This window comes from Typopeltis vanoorti, chromosome 8, assembly GCF_054136105.1.
Source record: "Typopeltis vanoorti isolate ZY-2024b chromosome 8, IOZ_Tvanoo_1.0, whole genome shotgun sequence".
Taxonomy (NCBI): Eukaryota; Metazoa; Arthropoda; class Arachnida; order Uropygi; family Thelyphonidae; genus Typopeltis; species Typopeltis vanoorti.
In genome coordinates this window covers 84116344-84136195 of record NC_143556.1, presented here as the reverse complement: position 1 = coordinate 84136195, position 19852 = coordinate 84116344, and the positions used below count along the sequence as shown (strand labels likewise).

Sequence of the window (19852 nt, the reverse complement as noted above, 5' to 3'; positions counted from 1 at the left end):
TACTAGCAATCCACACAGACATGAACATGGCTCTCGGCAAAGCACAACAAGACCTAAATGAAATCACAATATACTTCCACCAAAACGCAATTATAATCAACGGCACCAAAACACAGATGTTGATAATACACAACCCAAGAATCATACGCCACGCATCACTACCGATACACTGTCACACATACCGCTGCATTAATAACAAAAATACCTGCCAGTGTCCCGAAATCAAACCTGTAACACATTCAAAATACCTAGGTCTCTGTATAGATTCCCACCTTAAATGGACAAATCGTATGGAATTCCTACACACCAAACTCCGGATCATCGCAGCAACACTCTTCCAAGTTAAAGACATTATTCCATCCAACATAAAAAAACTCCTATATCACGGTGTCTGCGAATTCCCTACTCAAATACGGAATAACAGTCTATGCAAACACATCAAACAGCCACCTAACAAAATTAGAAAGATTACACAGGAAAATCGTGTCAACAGTGATCCGGACACCTTACACGCAACAACCAATATCCGACAAGCACATGGCAATACAAAGAATTCTGAGCATTAAAAACCTGAAACACAACATGACATTAACAAGGAAATACTTCAACATCACCTTTCTAAACAACAGAGACACATATCGTATAACACGACCTACAACAACTCTCTACATTCCTACACCCTTCAACAATTCATACGGTTCTTTTGTGAGATCACATCAGATACCCACGCAGCTCAACAACCTACCAAGAAATTAAAACACATAGATAACTACAGAACATTAAAACACGAACTATGGAAAATATACCAACCAAGTTAATATACTATACTAATACTAATATACCCATCACAAATCACCAGCACCCAATGCCTACATCCCATAAATAAACAGTAGCAACAACATAAATAATGAAGCCTAAATCCCACTCTCTTCACAAAAGCTAACCCAAGCTTCGAAGTAGGTGGGATCAACTCGCCTCACTCAACCACACGTAATCCTTATAACCAAAGAAGCATAGTTATGTAATAAAATAGTAAAGTATACAACAATAAAGAAGATACTGACGATACTGATTATTATTATGTGATAATATCATTAATATAATACTCTTATGTAACATGAAAAAATAATGTAATAAATTATTCTTATAATTAAAAAATTATATTAACAAAAATTTATTATGTAAAAAATTCTGAATAATTTTCATTGTTAACATTAGAAGAACATGTATTGTAAACACATAATATAGAGGCAAAAAATACTATTAAAATTTTAGTTGAAATCAGTGTAGAAAATGCAGCACTTAGAGATGAATTCTTCAAAATTATAAGTTGTAATGCCATTCAAGATGTCTATTGTATGTATAAATATTTTACCAATCAATAAATTACTATTAGTATTAAAAAAATCATGCATCGTAAATAACTGAAAGAATTAACTTATTCTAAAATTCTATTATTTATTATTCTATCTCTTTTCGTATAAAGAGAAATCTCTGGGCTCGTTATATGATTAGCTTTAAAGGCATCGTTCTTGTTTATATGGTGTAATTTTACGATAGAGTTGCTCCATCTGGTGCAACGTAGAGAAGCATGAATCATATTGCAAATTTGAAAGGTCCAAATTATGCATTGAAATCACTGAAAGTAGAAGGTATTTGGCTCCCCATGAAATGCACTACAAGTGCTTGCTTGCATTGAATTTCTCATGTGGAAAAATACATGCAATATATTTTTACTGGAAGGGAAGACAGTATAACATTGGAACCGATCATCCACATCTTGGTTGTACAGACGATGCCCCTTAGTTGGAAAGATCAGGACCTGGGTTTGAATCCAGTTTGCAACCTTGAAAATCTATTTTCAAAGCTTTTCGTTCGAAGCTGCGTTAGAAGCCCTGATCAGGTGGTAATAACAGGGCTTTTACTCCCAAAAAGTCGGTTTTTATATCACGTAAAATAGAAAAACCGTCCCGAAGAACGCAGGCAATATGCGGACAATCCAAAAAACTGACACGAAAGGAAAACCAAACCATTGTAGTTTCCGAGGAACGAAGATAGTTATCAGTGGCAGGTCATTGAACCTAACAGGAAAGGAAGTCGGGATAGGAATTTAATTAGTGATCATTAAAACAATTTTGAAGCAAAATCATCGTTTTATTGTCAATGCTAATGTATTCCTGACCAGTTTAAGAGAGAGAGAGATTGTACGTCCTTCTTTTATATGAAACTTCCACCACCAGATACAATATAGAGTTGTGTGAGCGACATTTGATATTTTTATTTTATTTCTTATTTTTAATATAAGTCTGAAAACATTGCTATAAATGAAATAAGACTTTTATCAATGTTTTTTCCAATACTTTCGGTATCATTGTGAAAAAGATTCCTGTAAACAGAATCCTTAGCTCAAACGTCATAGAGTGCTATCTCTATTTATGTAATATATATTGCACAATGCATATTTCTGTGACTTAATAATATTATAAACACAAAGGTTTGACCCAGTGAATGCTTTTTAATTAGCTTTGAAACTGTTATGACAAACGAGAATGACAATCTAGACACGTTCTGATTTAATGCGCAGAAGTCGACAGGTTTGAATATCGGGGAGTTAGTCTGTGTTTCAGAGTTACGAGGGGAAAATTCAAACGCATATATTCATGTATCGGGATATTCTAAAGTGAACAGAAGAGGCTCTAACAACATCAAGACCTCCAGGAGCTAGTTAATAAAGCAGACTGACAATGTATAATATTTGATTTCAGACTTTCTACATGGAATTGAAAGAGGAGAGCACAAAAAAAAAAAAAGGTAGGCATTTTCTCTCTAAACAGAGACAATGATAATCAGAAAGAAACTGAAATAAATGGAAAGCACACCTGGAAAGAATGTCATATGAAAGAACACCCAGATCGGTATAGGAAAATGAGAATAAGGAACAATGTAAGAAATATGAAACACTGCATGCAGATGGAAACAGACTAATCTGGCCAAAATCAACATCGGAATATTGCAGAAATCATCACAACAGCCTACAATTTTGTGTGAAATAATTTTGCAGTTGCGATACAGATCTCGTCTCCTGCTGATTGAAATATGTCAAAATGCTACATATGTTTGCAGCTTGTCAGGAATGCACAATATTATTTTGCAAGAGTTGAAGAAAATAAACCCAAATGTTAAAAAATTACAAAGAAACCTCGGAGAAACGGGATTTGCAGACCTAACGTTTGTGAATGGCATTAGAAGCTACATGATTTTTTTTTTCAAAATGCAACGTTTTTGACAGAATCTGAAATGATATCGTGTTTAGTCTTTAGAACAGATCGCGCATTATTGACATCCTGAGTCTACCCACCATAGCAGCATTGGTTTGCAAATTTTCACTGGTGGGATCAAATAAAAGTCAAGTGAATGATATATTTTATGTGCTTTTTTCCCGCATTTCTTTTGGTCATATTAGGCAGCTTATAACCAAGATGCATAGTTCATTTGCAATATTAAACGACAAACCGATTAAAGAATGTCGACAACTGACATATAATACACAAACATCAATTTTGGCTTAGATATAAAAATATCTCTTGCCAAAGCAAATTCTGCTGACGTGTTGTGATCTACATTTCGAAACACATTCCGATTCTTGATTCTCCCACCTGAATTAACAAAGCAGGAACAAATTTCATGTTATATAAGTGAAGTATCGGTAGCATAAAAACTATAAATGAAAACTTTGGTTGATGAGAGAAATAAGGGAAATTAAACATTCATCCTAATTTCAAAGCCACAAATAAAAACAGAAAACTTGAAAGTCTCAGTAATGTTGGCTCGAGAGTTTATCAAAATGCAATCCCGAGCAACGGAGTTGCCTTAGTTGCCATGCATTACTTAAAATACATGAGCTGTGACCAGAAGTCCATATTTAGTTGGTGCTTTAAATAAGGGTTTCGCTTTCTTGACAACTGTGAAGACATATGCTGATATGCAATACTTGCGGAATGATTTGAATAGTCTGGGATTGTGGACCAGGAAAAAATGGATGTTTATTTCAATGTAGGAAATGTAAAATGATGACTTTGTTGTGATTAGATATCCAATATCTTGTCATATTTTTGGGATTACGCTAGAAGGATCAGGCTAGGAATCTTGGTGTGTTAGTGGACAGCAAGTTGAACATGAACCAAGATTGCAAATACAACTATAAAGATAATTGCAATATTGAAACAAACTTTCCCATGTAAAGATAAAGTTGTCATTTTCTCTCTTTATAAGGCCTTGATCATACCTCACTGGGACTATTGTGCTCACCACCGGTCTCCTGGTTTCCGTTGTGATTCTGATAATAGAGAGTCAGAGCGCCAAGGAGAGTGCTAAAATGATATCGAAGTGGGAAATACTCATTAGTAAGAGAGAGAGAGAGAGAGAGAATTTGTAGGCTGCAGACACCAGCAAACGTGAGAAATAGGGGTAAAATGAGACTTACAAACTTCTGAAAGGGTCATAGAGGATTTCAGTTGATAAAATTTTTAATTTTATTGAGAGTGGGGAAAGGACGAGAGGGCAGCCTTGGAAACCGAGAATGAAAGGCGCAAGGGAGGGGGTGATATCTAGATTTTTCTGTAAGTGGGTGGGGCGTGATTGGAATGCATTGCTATTGGATGTTGTGTATGCAAGCAGTGTGAATAAATTCAAGGATATCTGGTGCGTGTAGTATGAAGCCTCCCTCGATGAGTCCTTGAATCTCTGGAGGTCTCTCGTAATACTACTACTACTACTACTGCTACTACTACTACTACTAATAATAATAAGTTTTTAATTGATCTCAGAAATATTTACATATGTACAATAATCTTCTTAAGTGACATTTCATCATGTTATTTTACAACGTACAGCAACAAACTTCTGCAGATTATGGTTCATTTTCCCCATTAGGTTTCTATTAAAAACAATCTTTTTTATTATTAAATTACGATTATATATTATGATTTTACAACACATATAGTTCTGTTTTTTTTGTGACAATGAAATTCATATAAATTTTCCTTTTTTTCTGTATAATGTATTAATAGTTACTCTAGTTTATAGTTGTGGTTAAATAACATTGCATTTTTACAGCATCTATACAATAACAATAAGTTAGATATATTTACAATTTTTGCTTTAATATATTTAAGAGTTGTAACTACAGCACTTAAATGTAATATATGGATTTTTTTTTTTTGCCTTTTTGTTGGGCTTGGTTGAGATGTAATTTCTCGGCTTGCATCAACCTCGAAGCTTTTTTTTTTATTAAGCTTATCTGAGGATTGCACCAGTCAGTTATTGTTTGTTGGTTTGATTGCTGTGTTGGAAGTAGGCTGATATTTAATAGGTCTAATATCGACTACAGCAGGAGGTTGTGAAATTCCTTCACATGCACACGCAGGGTAGGATAGCACGTACGTACTCACGCATGAACGTCCCCACCCCACACGATAATTTGGAATGTCATGACACGTTGCTGAACTGGAAAGCCTGATCTAATATATTGTGTTTCATTAAGCTTGTAAGTTGTGTAGGGTGCGTATTTCTTGTTCATAGTTTTTATTTCTTAAGGCTCTTTTCAAGCTATTGTAGTTTGTAATGTTCCTGGGTTCAAAAGGTAGTTTATTTAGCATATTTGGCATGTAGAAGCTTTGAGTGGCCTTTCCGTAGTGATTATTATATTTATATGTGGTATGATTAGTTGTCTGCGGTCTTGTTATACGATATGTATTTCAAGCTGTCCCGTAGTTGGCATCGAAATAATGTTTTAATAGCTACATGGTGATATAAGATTTTTGGTGTTAGAATTTTGTGTTCTGACATTGCAGCGTATATAAAACTGGTGTTGTCTCTTTGTTCCCAAAAGATCAGTTTTACCATTTTGTACTGTAATGACATTAATCTATTTAGTTTTTAGTGTGCACAGAAGGCATAAGTTGTTATAGCGTATCTTAGTATATTTTGGCATAGTGCTTTGTGTATTAGAGTTTTTAGGCGTGTGGAAGCTCTGTCTTTTATGCTGCAGAGTTTGCCAGTTATCGTTCGAGGTATGTGTCTTTTAGATGGTTTATGTGGTTATTCCAGTTGATATCTGCATCAAAGTAAATACCAAAGTACCGTATTATTTCAACGTGAGGGATGGTTGTGGTTTTATGTTCTGTGAATTTCTTATGTTGAAGGGTGAATGGTGGATGGTTATATACGAGGGTAGTCTGAAAAGTTCTCGGCCTAACAATTACAAAACGAATTTATAATTTCAAAATTATTTTCATTTTTCAACATAATCTCCCTTAAGACTAATACATTTATTCCAGCGAAGCTCCAGCGCCATTATCACGTTTTTGTAGAAGTTCTCAGTAAGATCTACAAAATACCCCTCTACAGCTGCAATCACCTCTTGATTCGAAGAGAAACGCTGACCTGCGAGGTAGAATTTTACTTTTGGGAAGAGATAAAAGTCAGAGGGAGCCAAATCTGGGGAATAGGGCGGATGTTCCAACAATTCATAGTGCAGATCCCACGTATATATATATTATAAACTGGTTGATTCAGTGGATTTCTGAATATAATTAATTTTGTATTTGCTAAAATAAAGAGCCAAAAGGCTTCACTTCGGCGATACAAAAATTATAAAAATCAAGTGGATATTAAATCCAGCATTATTTCAAAACCGAATACAGAAACTATAAAAGTTTCGTATGAAATTTGACCAGAGAGCTTACGGGAATACACTCGCCGTCATCTATATCTATTATTTACAAGTTGCCCTAGCTGGACCATACAGGAGACATGCCCACTACAAGCGTCCATATATTTGCCTTCTGTTGGTCTATTTTGATAAGGTTTCACTAGCCTGACTGATGTTTCAAACTGATTGGTTTTCTTCAGTGTATCGTTGGTTTTCCGTGTGTATTCCCTTAAACTCTCTGGTCAAATTTCACACGAACTTTAATATTATCTGTATTCGTCTTTGAAAAATAATGTTGGATTTAATATCCACTTGATTTTTATAAATAAAGATTTATTTTTCTGTGACGGATATGGTATGTTTATTTATTTATTTATAATTTATTAGACAAATCATTATGAAATTTCGCTATCATTTCATATCAGCTTGGAATTATACTGCACTTTTCAGGATTGAGATTGAATCTAATCATGATATGTTATCACGCATTTTAACATTCTTAGTCGTCTAGAAGTTGTTTTTATTTCTTTTAACATTATAAAACACCTGTAACGTCTGAAGCATCTAAGACTGTTTCATGCCAATTAGGATTGCTCAGGATTAGATATTGTAGTTTAATTTATACTGAGCTTATTTCACGAGTGATTTGTGTAGGGATACACCATCATTTCAATGAATGTTGAGTTCACTGGGTTATGCAGAATATGGACCGCTTCCAGGAATAGTGTCTGATTTGAAACAGGATCTGTGTAGTAGCCTGCGTCTCCTCCACTTGATGAGATAGTCTCCATCCAAGGCATATTATGCTAGGCTGGTTTTCAGTCCCATACCAAAAAAGACAGTATTACTAAACTTTCAAGTTTATTAATACCATCACCTATATATATATATATATATATATATATATATATAGGTGATATATATATATATATATATATATATATATATATATATATATATATATATATACACACACACACAGCAGACGGTATTAATAAATTGTTCGCGTCGTCTTTGGAATAAAGGGTTGAATACCATAAAACCAAAACTCGATGGCTACCTTGATTTTTTTCTATACTAATATTATTATTATTATTATTATTATTATTATTATTATTATTATTATTATTATTATTATTATTATTATTATTATTATTATTAGTCATAGTTCGTCTTACAAGCAAGTCCACAAGAGACTCGCTTGTAAAACTCATAAAACACAGCAGACAGAAAACATCAGTTGCCAAGGGCTTGAACGCATTGCAAGACAATACACCAATCTTCCTATTCGAACATTTAACACCATTCAAAGTGAAAAAAGAGTCTCCTAATTAGTTCAAAAAGAAGACCACTATAAAAATGAATGTGAACCATCAAGACAGATGCAATAACAGACCAGAATATATCGGCAATTCCACTTTGATCAGACCTTTCAGATTGTAAAATATATATAACTTATTGTCCTATAAATGCTGTTAAAATTATTATTATTATTTAATTAATTAATATTTGATGTAAAGGTTTCTTAGAATAATAACATAATAATAAAATATATAGGAATTAAAGAGTAAAAAAAATAAAAAATTATTATAAAAATATATTAAAAGCAAAAATTGTAAAATATAACATATTGTTATACTATAAATGCTGTTAAAAATGTAATCTTATTCAATTGGAAACTATAAATTACCATCTATAGTAACTATTATTAACACATTATACAAAAAAAGGAAAATTTGTATGAAATTTATTGTTAAAAAAAAAATAAACTAGAACAACATGTTTTGTAAATGCATAATATGCATAATACGCAATCATAATTTTAATAATAAAAATCATTGAATTAAAAAAAATATATATATTATCCATACAGACGAGAGATTACAAAAATCTATTAAGGCAGCAGTACTACTCTTTTGGCATAAGAATCAAGTGCCAGAAAATATTTTTCTTCATAATCTGCCGAAGTGAATTTTCATATGACATTAAGTATGAGCTTCGAACATTCCAACGTTAATTGTACTGTTAAGCTATTCATTTATTGAAAGAGTCTAATGTATCTTGTAGTATACTAGGTCAACGCTTCCCAAACTGTGGGCCGCGGCCCCCTTGGGGGACGTAGGTTTTGTTAAAGGGGGAGCGTGAAATAATGAAAACAAATTTAAAATGTTTTAAGACTAAATAGATTTTTTATCTTAAAAGAAATGTATTTAATTTCTATTATTTCTTTTTTTTATTTTTTATATTTTAATCTAAAAAAATCACACATTGGTGCGGGATCACAAATTTTGCTTCCTGCGTATTTCACTTAATGAATATTAGTAAATATATGCTTATCCATATAAGTTTCATTTCAAGACAGAAATCTAAAAATTGCAGTTTCATATATTTCACCTGATATTGACTTTTTTGTGAAGCAGTATTGAAACACATCCATCACATTAAATTATTATTATACTTTTAAGTTTTTAATTCTTTCTTTATTACTAATCGGTTTACGTTTCATGTGCTTGTACTGCAAATGTACAATAACAATATATCTATCTATATAAAAAATGAGATAATGTTCCCATGTCAAATGTGTATGTAAGATGATAAAAATGTAATATTTGCATTTGATTTTTGCAATATTCGCTGTGTATGTTTTGTATTTAATATACATATAAAAATATTATAATAATATATATCTATATTAAGATTTTTTTTCAAGGGGGCCGTGAAATATTTTAATTTTTCAAAAGGGGACCCTGACATCCAGAAGTTTGGGAAGCACTGTACTAGGTCACGTAAAGGATGCTGCCTTTGAGTGAGATCACGTTTGCTACATATTCATACATTCTTGTTGATCACCAGGAGTATCCGGTATTTGAATACTTGAACCATGTTCTCTTGGCCATCGTCCATGCTCATAATTCCTCCCCCTCTCTCTTTTTCACACACACACACACACACACACACACACACACACACACACACACACACACACACACACACACACACACACACACACACACACACACACACACACACACACACACACACACACATCAATTTCAGCATAGCGTGAAACGCTAACACTACTTTTTTATTTTTATTGATAACAAATTGTTAATTGCAAATTAAATTTCAGAACCTGAATCTCCATGTAGAAAACATCCCAGTCCAGGTTCTGATATTTAATTTGGCTTGTCCTCATTTGCTGATGCTTTTAGCATATTTAATACATGGTGCTTCGCCGGTTGGGGATGGAGGGCATAAGAATGGTGCACAAAGTAAAAATACAGGCTTCCTCTTGCATTCTAGACCAGTGGCCATATCACTTGGCTTATTCTGTGATTCTTATTCTTATTCACAGTTAATAGTCACAGTACTATTCGCATAGCACTGTGACTATTAACTGTGTGTTTTTCTGGCCGGTTTGTCTGTTTAATGGAATAAAGAAAACTAGTTTCCAGGAGGAAAAATACTGCCATATTTGAATGAACGAAAAGAACATCATTGAAACCGACTTAGTATGAATGCTCTCTTTACCATTGTTTGTAATGTATTTTTAATCACATGTCGATCAAATGTAGCATGGTTTAAATTTCGTAATAGTAAAACTCTCAACAAAATTAATCAAATTCATTAAACAGTGATTACTGTTTAATGTAATAAAAATGCATAATATAAAATATTATTCATTTTTATAAACAATATCTATAAACATTGCATCTATATTTAATAAGAGATCAACAACAATAATAATATTATTAAGGTGATTAGTAATGTATTAATTTTTATATAGCACTTTTCATATTTTCTTTTATTTATTGTATAATTGATTGTTATCTGCTTAATATATTGTTACAGTATAGCAATATAATATATATTGCTATAATATAATATAATGTAATCAAATGATACTCATGATCCTTTTAAAAATTAAATTAAATTATTTTTTATAAATTAATATTGATGATCTCAAATAATGGAACAAAAATAAAATTATGGAAAAAAAATTAAATAAAAATTCATCAGTTTATGAATTTTAAAAAATTTAATATACACGAGATAGGAAATTTTAAAAAATGCACAAATCAATAAAGAAGTTATTTTTTGTGGCCGTGAAAGCAATAACGTGATTATTATCTCATGCCACAGATCAATATCGGGTCGTATAGTGGGTAGCGTTTGGTGGTTCTTTACTCTGATCATTATCTCATCGTACACTGCCAATCTTGCTGCCTTCTTAACGGTTGAGAGGATGGTGACTCCCATAAACTCAGCTGATGACTTAGCCAAGCAAACCGAAGTCGAGTACGGAACTTTAATGTACTCTTCCACGCAAGAATTTTTTAGGGTAAGTTATTTTAGTTCATTTTAGAAGAAACAGGAAAAATGTATGCTTAAAATGATAAAGAAAAAAAGTTTTTATTAAAATTTTTATTACAAGTAAAACTAATTAAATTTACCAGAGTTCAGTTTTGATATTGTTTGTAAGGCAACAATTAATTGATTTTGTCCTTATCAAATGATCTATTATAAACATCCTATTAAAGCATTGTTAATTCATTTCCTGTTTTTCGAAGTTGTTGCTTTTGTAAATGGTAACAAATAACTAATGACTATTCAAAATATAGTATATGCCTGTCCCCATGAAAAAAAAAAACTGTCAGAGAAGCCTTTGAGATTATGATTATTTTCAAATAAAATAATTAAAAAACCACACACATTTCATTGACTTTTCACTGAAGTTTTCTATTCATGATGCTGAACTTTTTGGAGCGATCGAGAGAGTTTTACCTTATCGAGTCCATTTTATCCATTTTGGAGCTTCCATCGAAACTCCAAAATGGATAAAATGAATAAATGGATAGTTAATCCTTATCCCAGAATCATCCTATCCCTGAATATTGCGTGTGTTCTTCCATCCGGTTTGCCTTTTTTGGGGACGAAAAACCTTCTACCTCGTATGAGACCAGCTGATTCACCAATTCATTGAAAACACCTGATAAAGGATGCTCACGTCATAAATAGAATTCGAACCCGGGTCTTTCCAACCAAAGAGCTCGTTCCAAACCAACTGGGCTATGGAGGCTTGCAATTATCTTATTTAAAAAAAACCCTTAAAAATGTGGTTCTCTTTGTGAAACAGATTCGAATGAATCTATTTGAATTTAAGAAATGACGACTATTAACGTATTATCATTTGAATCCTTATTTATGTAATTGCAACTTTTGAGCTTGCATTGTAGCATCACATATGTTACAAAGGCCTATATGAACTGCGTGAGGTAATTTGATCAACTGGTTCTTAGTATATGATGTCAAAACAACTTCAAGCCATGCCGTGGTTCGGGGAGATTTCTGAGCAAAACTCAATGGCATTCCTGCAAACGACTGCTCACAATCTTTTGAAACTTAACAAACTCAAGTTCTAGCGTGTTTGCAAGAAATCCGAAGCTTTGCATGATTTTGAACTCTTCAGTGCGCAGTGAAGAGTATTGTAGTCTCACAGTGGGTGGTGTAAATTATCTGCCACTTAAATCACAGTTCCTTTAAAGGATATTTATGTATTCATGTTCTGTACTTATTTATTTAGCGTATGGTGATGGTCTAATGGCTGCTCACATGGGAAGGTAAAGCATAATCTAATGAAACCAATATAAAAAAAAAATCTGTTGTAATGTATTTTTGTGTGTAAACTGCATATATTCTCGTGAATGGTTTTTTCTAGTTTCAGGACGAAGAACCCGAGTTTCCGAAAGAAAGAACCCTGCCACATCCGTATGATACTGGATAACTCACTTTCAGCTAAAAGGTCCTGATTAATGTTAGCTTGTATCATACGGAGGTGGCAGGGTTCTTCCTTTCGGAAACTAGAAAAACCATACAGGAGAATACATGCAATTTACAGACAAAAATTATTAGAAACAACAGCGCTTATCATTCCTCATATAGAAAGCTGTAATACTGTATTAACATGAGCTGTTAATCGCTTTTTATTCAAATCCAACAATCGTTATTCTTATTGTGGGCGAAAAGCTTTTTCTGCCTTTTTATATTTTTGACTTTTTTTCGTGGGGGGGGATATGAAATAAAATAAAATATCGTATTTCAAGGGATGATGCACTCATTTCAAAGAAATGAAAAGGTATCCGTTGTAAAACAACCCAATTTCTTTGAAAACCCAATTTCTTTGAAAATCGTTTTTAATTGCTATACGACATCAGTCGTTTACGGAATTCCATTGTACCAAGTTGTCGGTCAAATGAACAATTTAACAATAATTATCATAAATTGGAATTGATAGTGAGTCAGCCTTATTCATAAGAAACTTAGCGCTTTTACTTATGAAAACTCAGTTGTTTAATCCCGCAAAATAAATAAACAAATAAGAATAAATAAAAAGCAATTTTTTAGTATTGGGACAGTTTAATATTCTTTCAGCCATATACTTTAATATATCTTTTATTTTTGGAAAATTATTTTGCCTTTTGAATTCAGAAGTGCATATGTGTTTTTAAATAGTAATAGATTTTACGTAGTGTGTTGTATTCGGAGATTTTGCTGAAATTTCAAGCCCTAGTCATCAAAGTTTATATGTAAGGTTATCGACTTCTTAAACTGGTGGATTCGCTTCTTTAAGAAGTTTCCTCACTTCCCAAGTGATGGTAAAAGCGAATTTTCCTTAGCACGTTAATATAACCAAGTGTCGTTCATCAGACTACTTAATTAAATGTCGACATACAGACTTCCCTGATTTCATTCCAACCCGAACCGCTACTTGGAAATGTTGAGTGCAAGCTTTTAATACAGTCATAGAAACGAAACCCCAACACATCATTCCACAATTCACCTAGTTAGAAGAAGTGATTTATCTCGTTCTAAACAGGATGTTTAAGTCGCACCAACAGGCGAGGAGAGGCATGCATCTTTTCTTTATTAAGTACTTTCCTCTCAATAGACAAGGCTGATTAATAATGCATGTCGTTGTTTTCAGCCTACTGCGTTGAAGGACATTTGAAAATTCATGACACGTAATGCACATTTGGATCAAAATGGTTATATTAAACAATATGTATATATCACTCTAAAAAGCATCTATTATTAATATATAATATTAATTATATATTACTCGTATATTAATATATCATATAATATATAATACATTATATAATATATAATAGAATTTATAAAATATAATTAAGACAAATAAAAATAATAATATTATATTAATATATAAATTATACACCTTTTTAAATTAAAAATGTACGTCAATATATTTACCAGAGATATGCTGTTGCAAATTGCAGATATACTTTTCCATTCCGATTGTGTTAACCAGAATTTATAGAAATTTTGAAATTGCACAGTACTTTCTTCGAAAATAGTATTCTCTCTCTGGAATTAATGCAACTTGGATTGCTTGAAACCATTCGGTTTTTATTACTTCAATTTATCTTTATATTTTTCATTTTTAAAAAGACGAGCCTTATGAACTCAAGAAGCTATACATGCTCGTCCAGAGTTGTTTTACAAACACCCATACTTTACAGTGTGTACTCGAACACACAACCTGTTGTTTGCAGAGTGGGTGTGCTATCTACTCAGCCAACCAAGTGATAAAACAAACCACTTTATTTTCAAATGAAGAATAGGAAGACATTTATATTATATAATTAGAATGCATAATTAATAAAGCATTTTAGCATCTCTCTTTTATATAGGCTTTACATATGGGAATAACGTGCAAGTACCTAATGTGTATTTAAGAGTGAACAGTTCAAAATCGTCAATTATATGATCACAAAGTAAAGATATTAATTGCACACACACACACAAAATTTTGTTTGTTTTATGCGGGGTTTGTATACATAATTGTTAAATTTGATAATTACATTCTTCATTACCTAATGTTTCATTTTCCATAGTTGCTCCTGTGTTTGAAAACAATTGTCACAGACACATTATCTATTGGAGTTTAATTTTTTACTAGTCCATGATTAACATCTCGACTTCAGCTTTCGTTTCATAATCATCAAAAGAATGAAAGAAACATAATAACACCAGAATCATTTTGCACGAAACTCGAATGAACTTTTGAAGTGTCCATCTACCTTTGGATATTCTGTATAATTTAACACTCACTATTAGGTAACCAAGATAGATCAGCTCGTTGCTAATGGTAACAAAATATCTCAAGAGTTCGAATTTTATCAGTTCTTAAGTCAGTTAATGATCACGCATGAAATTTCCATACACTACAGAACATACTTGGGATATTGTCACGAACCGTTCGCTATTGTCTTAATTCTAATACCTTCGAAAGCATTCTCAGATTACAACCATTCATTATATAACCAGGAAACTAATTTACTCTAGTATACTGCAAGTCTCGTATAGCTATAGAATGGTTATTGTGTGTAATGTCCGACTCTCTTACGTAAGCGTGTTGCTAGGTATACACTGTGAATGTAATCTGAGACAGAGTAATGTGGAATTAGAGTAAAACAGTTGTGAAAGGCATTCGCTTGGTATTCAAACGATCCAGGTCATTTAAATTGGCAGCACAGTCTCAAATGATCTAAAACTCTCAAAATATATTTCTATTAATTGATGTTTAGTTCATTTTAAAGTTGTACTCGAAGTTATTTTGTAATCGCATTAATTGATAGTTGATTTATATGTAAAAATATATTCAAATAGATGAATATCATATATTAAATAAATTAGCACTCTATAAATATAGAAGAAAAGCCAACATATTTCAGGTACCTTCACAGTAACAATGGTCATGATGTCCTACTTCGCATCCGACCTGAGATCCTCGTTCTCAGCTCGTGGCTTCATTCACAGTAATATAAAAAAAGCGCCAGGATGCATTCCTACAGTGCACTTGATATCAAAGTGTTAATAAATCTAAACAATGTCGCATGTAATATTCATTTTGAATAATTGACCAAATAAAAAAGCTTGACTAATTTTTAATAGATTATTTATTTCTGTTAATTAAATAGTATATTTGAATATTAAATTTTTACATAATATTCAGTTGTATTTGTAATAGAGTTTTATATAATTAAAACATGCATTCTGCTTTTGTAGAGATCTAAAATTACCGTCTATGCTCGAATGTGGGAGTTTATGAATTCAAGAAAACACGTATTCGTAGCTTCGTATGAAGATGGAATACGCAGGGTAAGAGAGTCCAAAGGAAAATATGCCTTTCTTATTGAATCAACAAAAAACGATTATATTAATGAAAGGCAGCCTTGTGATACGATGAAAGTAGGAAGGAACCTCGATGCTAAAGGATACGGTGTAGCCACTCCTTTAGGATCCAATATAAGGTAATAAAGAGGTAATATGATAAGATTATTTAGTGTTGCTTTCAAACTCACAGTAAAAATATTTCTTAAATGCACTTCGTTATTGTTTCTTACAATATTCATTAAAAATTATATTTATAGTGAACAATGCTGTAAATAGTGGTTTGGTAGAGCAAACATGATCATCTGCAATAAATGGATTATGAACAGGCAACAATGGAATGGTGTTGCCTGTCCAATTCATTATGCAATTAGTTCGTGTAGATCAACCATTAGCAACTGATTTCTTCTATTTTAGTTTTACTGGAAATTTTTAATGTTGATGAAATAAAAAACAGTTTTATTGGAAATTTTTATTTTAGCCACGTTTTACTGCTCTCAAAAACAGAAAAAAGAGAGAAAATCTATCGCAAACTTATTAACTCATTTCATAAAATCCATACAGTGAAAAATTGATTGTTCACAATTTCTGCTTTATTATATTAGAAATATTAAGGTGTGCTTATTATACATTACTTTATAATTAATTCCTTTGAGCTGGTTAGTGGAATAAACATATATAACATTTATAATTATATATAAAAAAGTTATTTTATTATATGAATTATTTTTAATAAAAGTTCTGTTCTTTTTCTTGTTTCTTAAAGGGATCTTCTTAATTTAGCAGTCCTTTCTATGAAAGAGAAAGGCGATCTAGCTAGGTTAGAAAATAAATGGTGGTACGACAGGAGTGAATGTCGGAATGGTGATAGTAAGGTGAGTTATTTTAATCAACTTCACATTGTAATATATATATAATGATTCAATATGTCCTTGTGAGTAAAATTATTATTTAATTTTTCTCACAAGTTCCGAAGCATATCCAACTTCTTAGATCATTCCTCAAGGACAAACAGCTTTCTGAATCGATTTCTGAAATCTCATTTTTGTCATACTTTGTTCGAATGCCATGTTTACCAATTGGAAAGCAATATCAGAGATGCAGTTCATATTACCTATCGATAACAACTGATACTGTTTACATAATCAATATTGTAGCACCACTTATTCATTGTGTATATTAGAACAAACATTTCGCTGAAAATATAAAATTATTGGAATCGTTAGGGTTTCGAGTATTAAAAATCGTTTTCTCAAATACTCAATATGAGATCAGATCGATTGATTTCCAAATCTATTTTCAGGTATTTTCATTTATAAAAATCGCTAAAAGTCAAACTAATGCTAGATGGTAAAGAATTAAATGCAATTGAAATTAACGAAACTGTACAAGTCTTAGGCTTCCAGACAATATACAGTAAACACATGCTTCAACGAAATGTTAATAATTGGAAATAAGGAGTTTATGATTGTACAAAAATATAAAAATGTGCTTATTAGAACAGTTTATCATGGAAAACTTACATAAACACATTAACATGAAGATACAAGTAAGAATTGAAGGGCCATGAAAAGCAATCTCACAGAATCAAAGTTTTTATTATTATTATTATTATTATTATTATTATTATTATTATTATTTATTACGGTCTAGTTACTTTCAGTGTTATGCATTATATTGCACTCTACAGACTACGTACTCTCTGATCATTAACTGTATAACACTTTCACTATTAATAAGATGTCATGCATAAAGAAATTATGAATCCTGTTTGTGTACTTATAGAGACTAGCTTACGGATGTAGGCAGAACCAGGTTTGAACAAATGAATATAATAGTATAAAAAAGTTAGAAAAGAGAATAAGTTCAGATGATATTTCATTAATTTTAATAAAACTTAGTTCCTGTAAGATTAGAAATGATACAAATCTGACATGGGTATATTATTTCCAGTTTCATCCCTTGAGGGGAAAAAGGATCGTGTAAGAAAGAGAAACATAAAGATATCTAACTCATTTGGAAGAAGAGATAAATAACTTATGAAATGCATAATGACGCAGTAATAATCACCGAGAATGAAGAGGATCTGTAAAGAATAGGAAATAATGCTAGAGAACGGATTTGGTCTAAAATTAAATACTCAGAAAACAAAAACAATCATAATCACACATTAAAGCGATACCTAATTTCAAAACTCCATCCGATAGAACAAGTACTGTAGATAGACTGAAAGGATGAACAGTGATTATAGAAATATGTTTTATTATTAACAATTCTAATTTGAAATATTTATCATAAAAATTAGGAGCAAAATGGAAAATATGATTGAGAAGAATAAAAAATAAAAAAGAATAATATAAATAGACATAACGACCTATTCTAACATGAATAAAATACTAACAGAAATGTCAAAATAAACACAAGAATGCGACTGATGATTTTCCATGTTTATTCCACTTCAATGTATACCTCAGGAACATGCACTGTTGGAATATAAAAGCAACTAAATTACTAATGATTTTGAGATGTGGTTACTAAGAAGATTAATGAGGATTAACTGGAGGCAGAATAGATTACAAACAAAAAGAGACGTTTTCTAAAAAAAGAGAAAAATAGAATTCTTAGGGCATGTACTAAGAGCAGACACTTGGTACCTCCATATGAGGCAGGCTTGGTTAGGTGTGTATGAGGACCGAAGTTATTAAGGCTATAAGGCCAGTGTATTATGTCCATTAATTGCTGTATTCTTCTTGTCGATTTTTCTTGCAAGAGTAAAAATGGAATCAGGTTTACTTTCTGAGGATAAAACCCCTTCCACCTTATGAAATAGGATAACTGAACGTCAGGCTGAAAAGCCTAGAAAAGTTCTTCAACTATTGTACTGGATTTAGACTTCGATGTTTTGATCCAAAGGACACTATCGTGGCTTTCTGAGCCACTCTAATAATAGATTAGCAGGTCTCAAACACTTCTAACGAAGTGTTTGAGACCGGCTAATGCACTTGCAATTGAAAAGTCCTTTTTAAGGGACTCTGATTTTTTGTCGGACATATCACAACTGAAAAAATTTAAATATTATTAAATATGTTTAGATATCTTTAACTTTTCGAAACAAGAAATACAGAGGACAACTCTTCCTCCATAATGGCAGAAGCTTCTTGTTGTATGATTTACGACTAGTCTCGGTTGAAGAAATATCCTGTAAGATATTGCGTCACTTTCAGTCATGAAACCAACCCCGTACACTAATACGTTATTAGGTTTCACTTACTGTTTGTTATATTTGTATGCATATTTGATGATCTAATTCAAAAATAGCGAACAAAGTGCAAGACTCTTGAATCCACCGAAATATGGAAGGAGTTTTCCTAAGAAGTCAAACAATTCTCTGGAAGGAAGTAATTCTACAATGACATATTAATATTTTTGTTGTTGTTGTTTGATTTCTTTCCTAGAAAATTTTCAAGAAACAGTCCCTGGAATGTTGTGCACTGGAAACACTAACTGGTGTAATTGTCTACTGAATAAATGTATACGGAGTGGTCTGCAAGTAGTTTGAGAGAGAGAGAGAGAGAGAGAGAGAGAGAGAGAGTAATGTTTTCGTATGTCGAAGATACATTATATTATATCCTCCACTTGTTTTTATTTCAGCAATATATTCCCTTAAATACACAGCTTACTTTGTCACCTCTGTCTCTGGTTTGCGGGGAACTAGCTCATTTGGGCTAATTTCCCCGCAATTTGGGAAAAGTGAGCTAATTTCAAAAAATTAGCTCACTTTTCGTTCAGATATTACTATCCTTTTGAATAAAGGATAGAATCAAATTTTTATTTGATTGAGTCAAATAAAAATTTGACTCAATCAAAAATTTGATTGAGTCAAATTTTTGATAATATTTGACTCAATATTGAAAACAAGAACATTGAATAATGACCCATCCCTCA

The 19852-nt window shown here is 32.0% G+C and overlaps 1 protein-coding gene across 1 annotated transcript in view; it reads left to right on the top strand.

The window, feature by feature from the left end:
• The window catches only part of LOC150104172 (glutamate receptor 1-like), a 509694-nt gene that overhangs the window by 450860 nt on the left and 38982 nt on the right, over positions 1-19852 (top strand). The window contains exons 11-13 of the mRNA XM_090396414.1: positions 10856-11054; positions 15803-16047; positions 16674-16782. Coding sequence (XP_090252540.1) covers positions 10856-11054; positions 15803-16047; positions 16674-16782 — 553 coding nt within the window. The remainder of the gene's footprint in view (positions 1-10855; positions 11055-15802; positions 16048-16673; positions 16783-19852) is intronic.